Consider the following 16,897-nt stretch of genomic DNA (forward strand, 5'->3'; position numbering starts at 1 on the left):
GTATGTGCCAGAGAAGTTATTCTAATTTATAGACTACGGATACATGTCCCTATTGTCAAGAAACTTCGACAATTTTGACAAATAGATGGGCAATTATTTGTGAGGGGGAAGTCTGAGGGATTTAGGGAGTTTACCGCAAAAACAGCTAATCCAGATTTGGCTGTAGCAGGAGAACAGGAGTATAATGTAAAATAAAAACTGAAGTCAATAAATTAGGAATGGGGAAGGAAAGAGTACTCTAGGGAAAGCAAGCAGCATGCATATAGGGTCACAGTTAATATATACTCCAATTTGAGAGAAACAGTGAGATATAAGGGTACAAAGGTTAAGTACGGACCAAAGAAAATATGGCTGAATAAACTACATTAGTAACTTGGACTTTATTCTAAGAATAATGATGAGCGAGTAAAAAATTTTACACAGGGTAGCAACTTGATCAGATTTTGTTTTTAGAAAAGCCATCTGGAGTGGAGAATGAATGGGAGGGTACAAGACTAACACAGACAAAATAAGAGATAGTTGTAATAATCCAGGTGATCTGAAGTAGATGGCTGTGGGAATGCAGAGGAGATATATTCAAAGGCTATTTAAAAGGTAGAAACTCAAAGGACTATAAGATTGGCTGGCAGTGAAGGTGAGGAAGAGAGAAGAGTCAGGATGACAGTTTTTAGCTTTAGCAACTGGGCAAATTATGGGACTAATCATTAAATAGGGAATACATAAGGGCCAATTCAAGAGGAATATGAGAGTTTATTGCTCGTAAGAGAAACAGGTAAAAATATCCAATAAGCAGCTGAATATACAGACCTAAAAGTCAAGAGATAATCTTGGCCCAAAATACAAATTTGGAACCATGAGCATACAAATGGAAATGTAAGTTATGGAACTTACATGAGGTCTGCTAAGGAGAGTACATGACGAGTACCAGAATTTATGGTATGTGTAGAAGAAAGGGAGGTTGAGAAGAAATAGCTGAGAAGCTGGGGCTGCAGAAGTTAAGAAGAAAACCAAGAGAGTAAATGTTAAGAGGGGTAAGGGAAGAGAATGTTTAAGCAAGACCCTCTCTTCTAATAACACACTTGTCTTTGTAACAAAATTTTTAAAATATTAATTTTTACTAATAACTGTCCTTCAAATATCAACATTTATCATGAATTAAAATATAAATCATACTTTCCTGTATCAAGAAACTGAAAGCAAGTACATATGTACCATAGAAAAGCACACAAAAAAAATTATTTCATGGTTATTAACTAGTCTCCAGACTTAAACAGTAGAGAAATAATTCTCTCCTTCCCCAAACTTTGCTTCTATCCACAGCCTTGGGAATTTTATTATTCAATGATAACAGCACTAACTTATCTTCCAAGTAAAGCCCATGATAAGCTCTGCTGGTGTCAAAGCAATTGCTTCTTTCAAACCTGACAAGTGAGATACCGAGAAAAAACACTTGGTGCTATACCAGTGATAAGAACTTCCTCAAGTCCATCCTACCTAAGGGGACAGGTAGGCAGATATGAGAAGCAGATGGGCTAGAGTCCACTGTCATGTAAATTCATGAACTTCTCCTCTCCTCTCCTTCCACAGACATGGTAAACCTCTTGACTGGGCTTAAATTCCTGACTGATGCAAATTCTTCCAAGCAACTGGTTTGTTATTGAAAATGCTGACCCAGGAAGAACATCAGCTACAGAAAAGGATGCTTAGCTTCGTGAACCAGATCTTTCAGATGCGGAACACTGAGGAAGAAACAGAATTCTGAGGGAACTTTAGGTATTTGGCAACTTCTCTATGTATCCTTTGTTGGACTTAACATGACAATCGTATAAGCTATCCCACAGCAATTTCATCCTTAAAGAGGAACATCATAAAGGTATAGATCAGGGGTTAGCAAACATTTTCTGTAACTATTTTAGGTTTTGTGGGCCATGTAGTGTTTGTTCAAACTACTCCTCTCTGCTGCTCCAGTATGAAAGTGGCCAGACAATACATACATAAATAAATGAACGTGGCTATGTGCCTATAAAACTTTATCTATAAAATGGGCAGCAGGCCAGATATAGATACCCCCGATATTGAGGGGGAAGAAATGGATGAGGGAGGTATTATCAGAGCCACCATATTGGACTACTTACAGCGTAGTCTATGGGTATCAAATATCCTCTGGAGTTGTGCAGTGCACACACACTAGAGTTATTTAACATAGTTCATAGAGTTCATTTTTAGAATATTAAAAATCTTAGTGAAATTTTAAAAATAGCATCAGTTGCTGTATCAGGGGTTGGCAAAATGGAGCACTGGTCAAATTCAGCCCACTGACTATTTTGTAAATAAAGTTTCATTAGGACACTGCCACACTCATTCATCTACTTACAGTCTATGGCGGTGCAATGTTACTGGAGCAAAGCTGAGTAGTTGGGACAGAGACTATATGGCTTACAAAGCTGAAAAGATTTACTATTTGTCCTTTGGTAGAAAAAGTCTGCTGACCTCTGGCTCTGTAGCAATGAAGCAATATGATGAACTAGTACTACTACTAAGAATTAAAAACAAGTTTTTCATAAGAAAAAACTACAACTTTTAAAACTAATAAAAAAACAGTTTTGAAAATATGTTGGTAAGAAGAAACAAACTAAAGAGGAATATGGTTTTACTTTTTTCAGTGTTGAGGTATGTTTTTCAAGTTATTTCACAAAGATATAAAAAATAATAGTTTTTGTGTTTGTTAGAATTAGAAATGACATTATTTTTCAGTTAGTTAAGATCTACGACTATTCAGAAAGGACTTGTAATCAGTGTTATAGGTCATTCTGGTTCTATATCCACCTCCTCACAGCTGGCTAAAATTTGGGGCCACCTGCCAAAATCCTGACTAACCTTTTACCTTCACATTCTGACACATTTGTCATTTGATTTTTTGTCACACAGAAGCATAATTGAATAATTATTCCTTCTTGTAGGTGAAATTAACAAAGCGCTGATTGGACAAAAGCACCCTCTTAAGAGACCATTTATAAATTCATGGCTTTGACATCTGTGTCCTTCTCGATTCACTGCCCAGAATTCATTTGTCACTAGAACAGCTCACATGGTGAATAGATAAAGATGGGAAATCCTTTATCCCTCAGAAATGCCTCACAAACTTTTGGACACTAAAGGATAAGATTGAGATGCATAAAGAAACAATTCTTAGTAAACACTAGCATCATTGCTTGTATATAAAAAACCAGAGTAAAAAGGTTTAGAACAAAAGGAGACAATAAACAAATCAAAATAAACTGTTCTTCTCACAGTACACATGCACAATATGAAGATTTTAGAGAAATAATGATTGATAGGCATAAAGAAAAATGAAAACAATAAACAAATACTGTAAAGTTTCAAGATACAAAATCAATGCACAAAATTCCATTGCGCTCCTATCTAACAACAAAAAATGAAATTTCATAAAAAGAAATGAAAAAAGAATTCCTCTTGCAATTCCAACTAAAATAAAAAAATACCTAGGAATACACGTAACAAAGGATGTGAAAGAAACTGCTTTTGCAATTGCAACTAAAAAAATAAAATACCTAGGAATAAACTTAACAAAGGATGTGAAGAATCAATACAAGGAAAATTATAAGACATTATTAAAAGAAACTGAGGAAGACACAAAGAAATGGAAAGCTATCCTGTGTTCATGGCCTGGCAGAATCATCATAATTAAAATGGCCATATTACCCAAAGCAATATACAGATTTAATGCAACCCTCATCAAAATCCCAACGGCATTTTTTAAAGAAATAGAACAAAAAATCATTAGATTTGTATTGAATCACAAAAGACCCCAAATAGCCAAAGCAATCCTGAGAAAAAGAACAAAGCCAGAGATACCACACTCCCTAACCTCAATTTATACGACAAAGTGACAATAATCAAAACAGCATGTTCCTGGCAGAAAAACAGACACACAGACCAATGGAATAGAATCAAGAACCCAGAAATAAACCCACATATATATGGGCAGAAAATTTTTGACTAAGGAGCCAAAAACACACAATGGAGAACAGAAGGCTCTTCAATCAATGGTGCTGGGAAAATTGGAAAGCCACATGCAAAAGAATGAAACTAAACTGCCGTCACCATATACCAAAATTAACTCAAAATGGATCAAAGACCTAAATATAAGACCTGAAACAATAAATTGCATAGAATAAAGAGTGGGTACCAAACTATGGGACCTTGGGTTCAGAGAGGATTTTATGAATTTGATCGCAAAAGCAAGGGAAATAGAAGCAAAAATAAATGAATTGGACTATGTCAAACTAAAAAGCTTCTGCACAGAAAAAAAAAAAACCGAAGAGGCAACCAACTGAATGGGAGAAGATATTTGCACACAACACCTCGATAAGGGGCTAATATCAAAAACACACAAAGAACTCAAACAACTCAACAACAACAACCAAAAAAAAAGGTGAAAAATGGGCATAGGACCCAAATAGGCACTTCTCCCAAAAAGACATACAAATGGCCAATAGATATACGAAAAGATGCTCAACTTCACCAGCTATTAGGGAAACGCAAATGAAACACACAATGGGATACATCCTCCCTCCTGTAAAAATGGCTATTATCAACAAGACAAGAAATAACAAGTGTTGGAGAGGTTGTGGAGACAAAGGAACCCTCATACACTGCTAGTGGGAATGTAAATTGGCACAGCCACTATGGAAAACAGTATGGAGTCTTCTTCAAAAAACTAAGAATAGAATTACCATACAACCTAAGTCCCTCTTCTGGTTATCTACCCAAAATATCTGAAAACACTTATCAGTAAAGATTTATGTACCTCTATATTCACTGTAGCATTGTTCACAGTGGCCAATGCATAGAAACAACTGAATCGTCCTTCCACAGATGACTGGATAAAAAAGATGTAGTATACATACCCAATGGAATACTATTCTGCCATAAGAAAAGATGAAATAGTGCCATTTGCAACAACATGGATGGATCCTGAGATGATCATGCAAAGTGAAATGAGTCTGACAGAAAAAGTCGAGAACCCTATGACTTCACTCACATGTGGAATATAAAACTGAAAGCAACAAATGAACAGTATAACACAAACAAAAACTCATCAACACAGACAACAGTTTAGAAATTACCAGAGGATAAAGGGGGAGAGGGTTTGTAGAAGAGGGTAAAGGTGGTCAAATATAAGTGATGGAAGGAGAACTGACTCTGGGTGGTCACAGAGTCACAACACACAGTACAACAGACAGACGATGCATTATAGAATTGTATACTTGAAACCTATATAGTTTTAGTAACCAATGTCACCCCAATAAATTTAATAAAAATTTAAAACACAAAAAAAGAAAAAGCCACTAAATCAGCAAATATTTTGGGAATTGAGTAAGCTTAAAAAATCAATTTCCAATTTACACAGTAAGTATATCTTTAAAAAATTAACTAAAACCTATTTGGAAATTGAAAACATTTTCCCACCATTAACTTATAATAGCGACTAGTCCACCAAAGTTTAGCTAGGCTAAAATGCTGTAATATGTACTAAAAAAATATGTACTAAAAAAAGTAAAAAATGGTATTACCGTAATATCACTGAACAAAACCAAAATAATAAATGTGAAAAAAGCAGATCTGCAGATGAGTAAGTAGACATGAGTATACCGTTATGCTTAAATACATTTCAAAACTTTTATAAGGTATAAACCTACCACTAATCTCATTATTTACCAGCTGTAACAGGAGGAGAAATAACATTTATTGAGTAACTACTTTATGTCAAGCATCTCATTTAGACTTTAGACTAATTCTATAAAGCGGAATTATAATCCCCCTTTTACAGATAAGGAAACTGAAGTTCAGAGAAGTAAAGTAACTTGCCCAAATTACTGGTCTTAATCAGCTAACTAGATAACTAGTCATCTGACAACAGAGGGATTCAACTTAAAGTCTAATTGTAATATGTATATATGCTTTCCGTTATGTATGATGCTACATTTTATGCTTTTCAAATGGAAGAAAGAGAAAGAGGAACCGTATGTTCTTAAGGTAAATGGGCACTTGCTGAAAGAGAAAGAGGAAGGAGAAAAGGGTTGAGAAAGATTGGAGATTAATAAAACGTCACAGCGAAGTGAGGAAAATGGAAACGTTCAGGCTTATTTTATTCCTTCTGAGTAAAGAAATAAGATAGGGTAAAAAGAAACACTAAAAAAGAAAGCAGCCAAGCAGAAATCAGGGAGGAGTAAGTAAACTGCACTCCTCAGTTTTCCACAAGGAGAGGGAAACAGCAAGGAAAGTATGTTTGAAAATCTGGAAATTACAACAGGCGATTTCTTATTAGCATAGATCAGGTTTCCAATGTAAAACCATTCTCAGACGCAGGTCTATCAGTGAATACTATGCACCGTGTTTCCCCAAAAATAAGACCTCGCCGGACAATCAGCTCTAATGTGTCTTGGAGCAAAAATTAATATAGGACCGGGTCTTATATAATATAATTAATATAACATAACATAACATAACATAACATAACATAACATAACAATACCGGGTCTTATACTAATTTTTGCTCCAAAAGACGCATTAGAGCTGATTATCTGGTTAGGTCTTATTTTCGGGGAAACACGGTATGTGCCACTCTATTTTGCTGCCCCCTTCTGAAATGTCTGTGGAATTCTCTGTGTTATGAGAAAGGGCCTGTTTGCGTCTATGGAAGCTGAAAATGACAGACACTTGCTTTCCTCCCTCCCTTGCAGGTTAGGCATGTGCACATGACCCAGGTTCCACTAATGATACGCACCCAAAGCTGTATCTTTCAGAGGCAGCAGTGCCTACTGTTGGTGAGATCAGCGGTGTCATCTGTGTCAGCTCATTCCCAGCATTAGAAGTGGTCTCACTTCTAAAGCAGTCATATAAGGTAGTTTTGAATATTGTTCCTGGCTGCGTAACTTTCAGACTAGTTTCTCATAGAAGTTTTGTAACTTAGTCTATACTTTTAAGAAATTCCTTCTCTGCTGAATAGCCAGGGTAGATTTCTATTTCTTCCAACAAGAACCCTGACTGATGCAAAGAGAAACATACATTGTAAATACATTCTTAAAACAGGACTGTTCCACTAGTTTCTGGTTTAGGCTCTAATGTGGGGACTGCACATCCGTATTTTTAACAAAAGGCCCCAGTGATTGTGATGGTCTGTCAAAATTAGGAAACAGTGAGTTAGGAAATGGCTGCCATAGAAATTCTGCACTGTACTGGACATAGTCCTCAATTTTATAACCTGACAATTATAACTCAAAGAAGATGTATATTTTAAAGGACCCCATTAGAAATTTTAGTTCTGACCACGGATGTGTGGGTGGGGGGGATGGGGGAACCTTACATTTTGCTTTTAAGGGAAGGCACTGAAAATACCATTCTTCTCTAATAATGTGAAAGATATTTCCTTTAATGGCTCCTAAATTTTCTATGCAACCATCATGATTTCACAAAAGTATTATCAGTTTTAAGAAGTTTCAAAGAAAGAAATTTTTTCTTTGTGTTCCTATCAGATCACAATTTCAATGTGTCCCATTCCTAAGGATGTCAACCCTAATTACATGATTAAAGCGGAGTCTGCTGGGCTTCTACACTGAAATCTACTCTTTTCCCTCTTGTAATTAAAAAATAGTTTGTGGGGAAGTTCTTTGAAACTAGGTAAATACCCCATTCTTAATCTAACTTTCAGATTATTCATTTATTTATTTATATCTCAATGGATTTACTATTTCCTATTTTATTCAAAGAGTTATAAGCAAAAAAAAATTAAAGGTAGAAAGTATGGAATGATAGAAGTAAACTGTTCCTACTTGCAGATAACAGGATGTTAATATAAAAAAGCCAAATAAATTTATAAAACAATTACTAGAACAAGCAAACTTAGCAAGGTCATAGAATACAAGGTTAATAAACAAAAATCAATTGTATTTTTACACTAGCGGCAGCAAACTGAAAAATGCAATCTAAAAATTTCCACTTGTAAGAATGATAAAGAAATTTAAATACTTAAGAATAAATTTAACAAAAGATGTGCAAGATCTCTATGTTGAAAATTATTGTTAAAATGCCAAGAGAAATTACAGACTTTAAAAAATGAAAAGATATACTGTGTTCGTGGATTGGAAGACACAATATTAAGATGCTGATTATTCTCAAATTGATTTATTCATTCAAGCCAATCCTATCATAATTTTAGCAGTCTTTTTTACATTGATTGATTCTAAATTGATATTCTAAAATTAGTAAGATTCTACAATTTATTATAGAAAACCACACATACATACACAAAAAACCAAACGGCGAAAGCAATTTTTAAAAAGAATAAAGATGAAGGGCTTTCTTTACCTGATATCAATACGTAGTATAAAGTTACAGTAATTAAGACAAGGTAGTATTGGTGAAAGAATAGACTAAATAGATCAAACTAAATGAATACAGATACAGACCCACATGTACCTGGTAAATTCGTTTTCAACAAAGCCGCCAAGCAATTCATGGGAAAGGATAGTCATTTCAACAAAAGGCATTGGAAAATATTAACATCTACTCTTACCTCATATAATTCACAAAAATTAATTTGAAATGAATTACAGACCTAAATGTAAAATCTAAAAATTCACAAAGAAAACATGAAAATTCTGTGCAATCTTGAGTAAGGCAAAAATTTCTTAGATTGGACATTTACTTAATATGACAGAGACTGAGCACATGTTTAAGAGTCATCTGTATATCCTTTTCTGTGAGCTGCCATTCAATTCTTTGCCCAATTTTCTATTGGGTTTGTGGTCTATACATCTGTAGAATATATGTTAAGGAGATTAGCTTTTGTTGGTGACAGGAATTTATTTTTTCAATCTGCAGTTTCTCTTGTGACTTTGTGTATGGCATATTCTGCCATTTATAAGTTTAGTTGGATATAATCAAATTTATCAACCTTTTTTCTAAGGCATCTGAATTTAAGCTCGTATTTAGAAAGACCTCTTCCCTCAAGTTTATAAAGGAATAGACCTATGTTTCCTTCTAGTAGTTTTACCTTTTCTCTTCTGCATTTACGTTTTGACGCATTTACCATTTACAGTATATAATTTATTGTGTGGGTTAAACATTACTGTTTTTTATTTTACAGAGGGCTACCCAATGGTCTCAATACAATTTACTACAGTAAATTATTTCCTTAATTATATGAGATTCAATATATTGTTGGGTCTATACAAGATTTTCTATTCTGCTCAACTATATGTCCATTCAAGAACAAATAATATATTATTTTTGTTATTGAGGCTTTAAATGTGTTTTACTATTTGGTAGTGCTATTCTTCCAGTCCTCCCACTCCTATCCTGCTGCTACCCTTCTATCTTAGCGTTTTCCTTGCCATTCCTATTTAAAAATTTTTTTTAAATCCCAATTTTTAAAAAAAATCTGTTCATTGGGATTGATTACAATTTTAGGAAATTTATTCTATAAAAAAATTTTCAAACACATACAAAAATAGGGAAGAGCATAATTAACTCGCCTGTCCTTAACATCTATCTCCAACAACTGTCAATGTTTTTGGATTGCATCTCATTTTAAATTAATTTTGGGAGAACTGACATCTTTATGGCACCGTTCTTTAAATCCATGATTGCCTTTTCATTTATTTAAATCTTTGTGCATCCTGCAGTAGTAAAGTTGTCTGCATATAAGTCTCGCTTATTTTTCATCATGTTATTTTGTACCGCTATAATATACTAAATTCTTTCATTATTTATAATTTTCAGTTGATTCACTTTAAGTTTCATATGATTAATTTCATAATATTTTGCCCCAATTCCCTCTTGTTTGGTATCAATATCACGAGTGTTTTCATGTTGGGGGTTGGGGGAAATTGCCTGAATATCTTTTTTCATCCCTTTAACTTTTCTGAATAGTTTTGTTTTAGATGTGCCTCTATAAAGTATACAGACTTGGCTTTTCTTTGGTGATCCAATATCCAATCTGAAATTCTTGTGTTCTGAATAGGTGAGTTTAGCCTACTTACATTTATTGATACAAGAAATATTTTTTGTTTACAACTCTACCATTTCATGTTATCTTTTATGTATCTGTAGTTTTTATTTTGTTTTTCAAGTAGCTCACTACATGGTCTTTTTGTTTTTTTCCAGAGTATTAGTCCTCATATTTAGGAAGTTTTATAGTTTTGTTCAAGTAGTTAAATATATAATTACAACCTCATAGAATATCTCTATTTTCAACACTCCTTACTAATCTCTCATGAGTAATGATAAAATTAGTGTATTTCCTTGACCTTCCCCTTCCTTTCCCTCTTTTTAATCACCCAATTTTTAAAAAAACTAAAAGGAGAACGCACAGATGATACAACAAATACAGAAGTAGGAAGAGTTAGTGCACAGCTTTAATATATTTTTCAGAAAAGTGAGAAATCAAATCATATCCCAATGTATTTGATCTGAAAGAGTAGAAAATACCATTTCACTTTTTATAAAGTCATTTTAATTGAGGTATATTTATATGCAGTAAAACTCACTCTTTTTGACTTTTTTCGTGTATAAGTCTATGTGATTTGATAAATATATAATCACATAATCACCATCAAAATGTACATATAGATAAGACGTATCACTGCGAGCCTCACCACTCAATTTTAATCAATTGTATAATTTTAATATCACCTTTGTAGAGCTAAATGTGATTATAATTCTATTACTTGATTTGTCAGCTTTAAATGATATTCCATAAATTCCTGCTGTTAAAGATAAAGCAATTGAAGTATATGCACTTTCTCCCACTTGCCTTCTGCATTCCCTTTCCAATTTTTCTGAGATACAGCATGTGACATTGTTATGGTACAAAACTATTCTGCATTCTATGTTGTTATCCTAAAACATACATTTGCATTCTATGTTGTTATCCTAAAACATACATTTGTTTTTGCCTTATTCTAGTTGTAAAAAAAAACAACACCGGTTACGACCACTTTCTTAGTTTTCCTCCTCATCTCTTGGTTGGTTAAATGTAAAACACTACAATTCCTAACACACAATTAGGATTAGTAAATCTTAGCTAAAATTAGTATAAGTAGTCTTTAGTAAGCCCAACTTCATTAGCTTTACAAAATTATTTTTATTAGTAGTAATAGTAAATGAGTAGTTGCTTGGTGATAACAAGGAGAATGAATACTCAAGTTATTGGCTAAGTTTTATAAAGTTTCACTTCATGCTACCATATATGCATATGTGTGTATACATGTGTGTACATATATATTAAAAGAACATAAATTGAACGCTAATTCATATAAAAATGTAAATTGGGGTCCCTTCATGCTTATATGGGTCTTCAATATTCTCCTCTCATATTCTAATTCTTTCTAAAATCTTTATAGTATAAATTGCTTAATAAATCTTTCCTTCAGCAAAACATGAAAGAAAACTTTACTTTGCAACAGAAGAATAAGCATGATGATTGCTGACATTCATCAAGGCATACTCAAATACACACAATAGACTAAACTACTTCATGTTACTCATTTCTGATTTTTCCTTCTTTTCTCTTGATTCTGTTAAATAACATTCAACAGCACTATTTAGGCAGTTAAATGCTGACCTCTCTTCAATATACTTCCAGATCATCTTAGTGCTAATATTAGTTATATGAAAATTTAGAAAAAGCTAGACTTACGAGCCTCCAATTTATCCTTTTGATGATGGGAAATAGCACTGCCACTATTTCAACTATAACCTCATTACTCACATGCTGTAAGTTCTTAATGAATTTCATCAAGAATTCAATTTAAATGTATTAAGTTGCTGTCACTCCTTCAGTAAGATCAATGAATATCACTCAGGGAGGTATGGAAACAGTTTTCCGAATCTTCCCTAGAACAACTTCAAGGTAAAAAAATCAGACTCAATAAAATACACTTTAGTACGGAAACAAGGAACAGTGAAAAGAAATATCCAACAGATCTGAGTTTAAAAAAAACAAAAATGTCAAGGCTTGGCTGCTTAGCATATATCATCCAGGACCCTTTTGTTTCTAAAATCTCAAAGAGCTGTTTTCAAAATTACATGTAATAACATAAGTAAAGGCAGAGTATATTATTTGGCAGCTTGTACAGACAATTCACAAATGGTAGATAACACTAGTTAAGTCATTAAATATAGTATTCATTTTTTTAAAAAAGCCACTGCAATTATAGAAAGACATAGCCAATAGTTGCAGGGCAAAATATATCTAAGAATTCTAGCCAGGTTCATGTCAGAGATCAGGAGCCTATCTTAAAATGGATGTAGAAAATACAGTGATAAAATGAGAGCATTTGAAAAAGAAAGGCAATCCATTGAAATGCTATTATAAAAAGAACTCTGTTGTCTTGGAAAATTTTCTCTGTGCTTTATGTTTTGGCCTTACTGATGTCTATTGTACCATAACTACCAAAGTAATTTCATTGAACATGGATAGGCAGGAGGCATAAGTATGGTCCAGTGCTTTATGTCACTAGTTGAAGATGTCTCCTCCTTTTCATCCATTTTTATAGAACAGTTTTATCAACTGCACTGACCATGGACGCCATTTGTTGATCCTGAAGCTTTGAGAAAGGGAAGGCGCAGGGAGAGGTGAGTGAAGGGAAACCAATGTTATTCAATTCGATTGTAATGATTCAATTCAATGAGCACGTACGATGTTGTATCTATGCTCCAGGAGATGTAGAGCTCGCTGAACAGTCAAAGATTAGCAAAACATAATTCCGGTTCTGAAAAAATATTTTGTTTGTGTACAACTGTTCACAGCAAAAGGCCTGTAAAAACCCAATCTCACTTAGAGTATGCAGAACTAAAATGATTAAGAGTTCACTAGGGACACGAAAAGAAAACCTTCTAAATTTATTGGGATCCATTTAAAAACACTGATTGGGTATGCTGTGCTTTAAAAACTAAGTAAAACCAGTCACTATTTAAATGTTCTCATTAAACCACCTGGAAGCCAGGTTTATGTATTTAGTGAAGTCATGGAAAATTTGCCACTAAAGTGAATATACCGTACTTTACCAGGCATAATGCGCACTTTTTTGCCCAAATTTGTGAGGGAAAAATAAGGATGTGCATTATACATGGGTAGTACTAATTCCATACCTATAGAAATGTTTTTAATTCTTTTATTTATGCTTACGAGTTAAAAATGTAACTCTAGAAATCAATAATGATATCCGTATGCAAAATAATACCCTGAGATAATTGGTTTTGTGGAACTTATGACGAACTTGAAATGAGAGTTCTTGGCCTTCTGTGATGTGAAAATATCGTAAATTGTTTACCAGTACATAAAATTTCTTGTACCTTGTATCTGTTCTTGTGTTTTGTAATTATTTGTTACATAAAATTTCTTATACCATGTTAAAAAATAAATACTAAAATTCCTTTATAATAAAAAAAGAAACAAGTACCTAAATGTAAACAAATAAAAATTTGAATTAAAAAATTAAAACACAAGATTTTTGTCCCTGAAATTTGGGCCAAAAACATGGGTGCGCATTATACACAGGAATGCATTATATATGGCAAAATATAGTAACCTCTAGCCTAGCATAAAATGTTCTTTTGAAAAAACAAATAACTAAATGTCATAAGAACTGAAAAAACAAAAACTTTGTTAGATTTTGATTTGAATATCACAGCTTCCAAACCTAGTCCTTTGTATTTTTATAAAAAGTGTTCTTGAGAATACCATTAACTTTGAGTCCTGCATATCTTATACATAATGTTCTACTATCAACAGTGTACTACTAAACAAATGTCTTAAAGCTCCATCTAATGGAAACATCTTTCATCTCTATTGGGAATTTTCTCAGTCATGCACAGTTTATTTGAAATCCAAAGGTTCATTTGGTTCTGCCATACTAAAATTTGATTATTAAAGCTAGAATTTTATACTCACCCGATCCTCCTTTTGCCAAGTATCTGTTCTTTGCATAAAGGACAGAATCTAACATAGACTCAAAAAGAAGAAAATAGCCCTGTAGAAAACAGGAAAAAAAAGTGGATTTTAGAAATGTGCAATATCCTCATATGCAAATCAATTTAAATACCTGGTGTACCCTTTTAATGAAAAATATATATTTTTGCCTGTACTATAAAATGTTCTACAAAGTTTGAAATTATTTTTTGCAGTAAGTTCTCCACATAATAATTAGAAAATCAGGCCAGAGCATAAAAGTGAATCCAGAAAGTTTATGGATTCAGTATATTCAGTAGAATGTACTGCACCTTCTTTACCTGGGCTTCCACTTTTTAGACGATTGTTTCTTCCTCATTAAAAAAAAAGAAAATTCAGATGGAAATGGTTAACAAATCCTATAATTCTCTGAAATATTGAGAAACTAATCCAGAGCAGTGGTTCTCAACTATATTTTGCAGTGTCTGGAGACATTTTGATTATCACAACTGGGAGGGCGAGGAGGAGGGATGTCACTGGGTAGGTAGAGCCCAGGATGCTGATCAACCTCCCACAACGCACAGAACAGCCCCCACCACAAAGAACTGTCTGGCTCCGAATGTCTGCAGAGCAGTGGTTCAGATATCCTGGTCTAGAACACCATGTTCTGCCCAGTGACTTGCTCTTTGGTTAAAAAAAAAAGGAGGGGGGATCTTTAATCAGTGAGGTTTGAGAATATCAGATGCTATATACTCCTCTTAGAGATTCATATGCACATTAGCACATTAATAGTTCTGAGAAGTGTTATGATGAAGAGGACAGGTGAATATATTTTAACTAAGTATATACTCTTTAACTAGAGACCTGTTTTGTTTTGTTTTTCTATTTAACGCCTTGCACTAGTGTCGTCTGAAATACATACAGTTCATGAAACACTGCCCTAGTGTACTCCAGATTTTAGAGAACACTAATGAATCCTCTACCAAGAAAGAATAATCATAGCACAAATGAGAAGATAATTTGCTATTACTGGTGTCACGACACAGTACATTCTAATAGTATGCTACACAGTTATTAAAGAAATGACAAGGTAATCATGAGTGAGAGCTTAATGTCAGTTTCAGTCTTTTCTCCTACTGAAGCCCAATCACCAACAGCCCTGCACAGCAGGAAAAGTTAAGTGCTCAGCACACAATATACCTTATTATTGCTTAGGGTGAAACAACATGAATTTTACCCTAGTGTTAGAATTCTAAATCAAAATTATTCTCACTCATTTGTTTTGTGCACAAATAACTGTTTGACAGGATAAATACAATAGTCTTCAAACAAAGATGAGGGTTTTAAAGGTTTCTCTAGAACAAGAAAAACCTGCAAATCTAAATGGATAATCTTCAACAAGAGATTAAAAGCAAATTTAAATTACAGAAAATCCAGCTCTCATGCTTGACTCACTTATAAAGGAACCTAATTAAATTGCCGCTAGCATCTCTACTTTGGCATTTACCCCCAACACACTAATTCACTGATAAGAAAACAACTGCCTACAAAAGAAAGACTTAGCAACAAAGCTCTTTTATTAATGTGTTTGCATTATGAAAATTAAGGATTTGGTGGAAACTCTTTTTCTGGATAGAGTACTTCAGTAATATAATTCTTACAAGTTAGTTCCCCATTAGCATCATCTGTGTATTCAAAGCACAAGAGACTTTTGGAATTCAACTAAGAAACATTGATCAATCTGACAGAATTCATGCAGATCAATACACACGAACACTAATAAATAAGCATTAATCCGTTGATTAAAGTGAATTATAATTTATGCCAAGGAATTATTAAAAGAGGAGGCATCTATTTAACCTACAGGAAAAAGATCAGTTGGTAGAACATGTCACTAGGTTAAAGAAAAAAATGATTTCTATTTGCAAGACTGCTGCATGTTAAAACATTAAAATAAAATAAACCCACATTTTGGTACAAATTAAGCATTCATTATAGCCTAATCTTTTAAGGAACAGGTTTAAAAAATAGTTTATTGATTTGGCATTGTGTCAAAACTGTTTCTAGTATTACTCTTTCAAAGTAGTTGGCTAAGTCTAAGTATTTTGCTTTCATATGCTCAAATTCCATCTTACTCTCATGTACTACAAGCAAACCAGAACAGTCTTTTTGATCAATAACTGACAGTAGCTCCTTCTAGCAACACGCTTCTTTCCTGCGTTAAAGATAAAGTTATTATTAGCCATTCATTAGAGATTAAATTACACCATATTTTAAATTGGTATTATGGTCAATACCAATAATACAGAATGAGAATGGACTCCTGGATTTAAATCCCAGAAGAGCCCCGTTTTTCCTATGTGACCTTGGGTAAGTATACATCATTGTGCCTCAGTTTCTTCACCTATAAAGTGACAATAACAATGACATTCTATTTCATACAGTTGTTGTGAGGATTAAATATATTAATACATGTAAAAGGTTTGAAACAATAAATCTCATTAGCTTAACTGGAAAAAATTAAGTGCTATGTAAAAAATATATTTGTGAGTGGCCGGATGGCTCAGTTGGTTAGAGCGTGAGCTCTCAACAAGGTTGCCGGTTCAATTCCCGCATGGGATGGTGGGCTGTGCCCCCTGAAACTAAAGACTGAAAACAGCGACTGGACTTGGAGCTGAGCTGCGCCCTCCACAACTAGACTGAAGGATGACGACTTCACTTGGAGCTGATGGGTCCTGGAGAAACACACTGTTCCCCAACATTCCCCAATAAAAAATTAAAAATATATATATACATTCTTTTTCTTTGTAATATATATATTACCAAAAAAATTATATATATATATATATATATATATATACACACTTGTAAAAGCTAATCAAAATTTTTAAATTATGTTTAATAAATTAGAGAATAAGG

General features: G+C 33.6%; 1 protein-coding gene across 4 annotated transcripts in view; it reads right to left on the reverse strand.

The window, feature by feature from the left end:
* PRMT3 (protein arginine methyltransferase 3) overlaps nucleotides 1-16,897 on the reverse strand; it is a 123,162-nt gene that overhangs the window by 46,721 nt on the left and 59,544 nt on the right. For all 4 annotated transcript variants that reach the window (XM_081064925.1, XM_081064927.1, XM_081064928.1 and 1 more), the window contains one exon: nucleotides 13,982-14,060. In XM_081064925.1, coding sequence (XP_080921051.1) covers nucleotides 13,982-14,060 — 79 coding nt within the window. The remainder of the gene's footprint in view (nucleotides 1-13,981; nucleotides 14,061-16,897) is intronic.

The sequence above is a fragment of the Rhinolophus hipposideros genome (assembly GCF_964194185.1).
Source record: "Rhinolophus hipposideros genome assembly, chromosome: 10".
NCBI lineage: Eukaryota > Metazoa > Chordata > Mammalia > Chiroptera > Rhinolophidae > Rhinolophus > Rhinolophus hipposideros.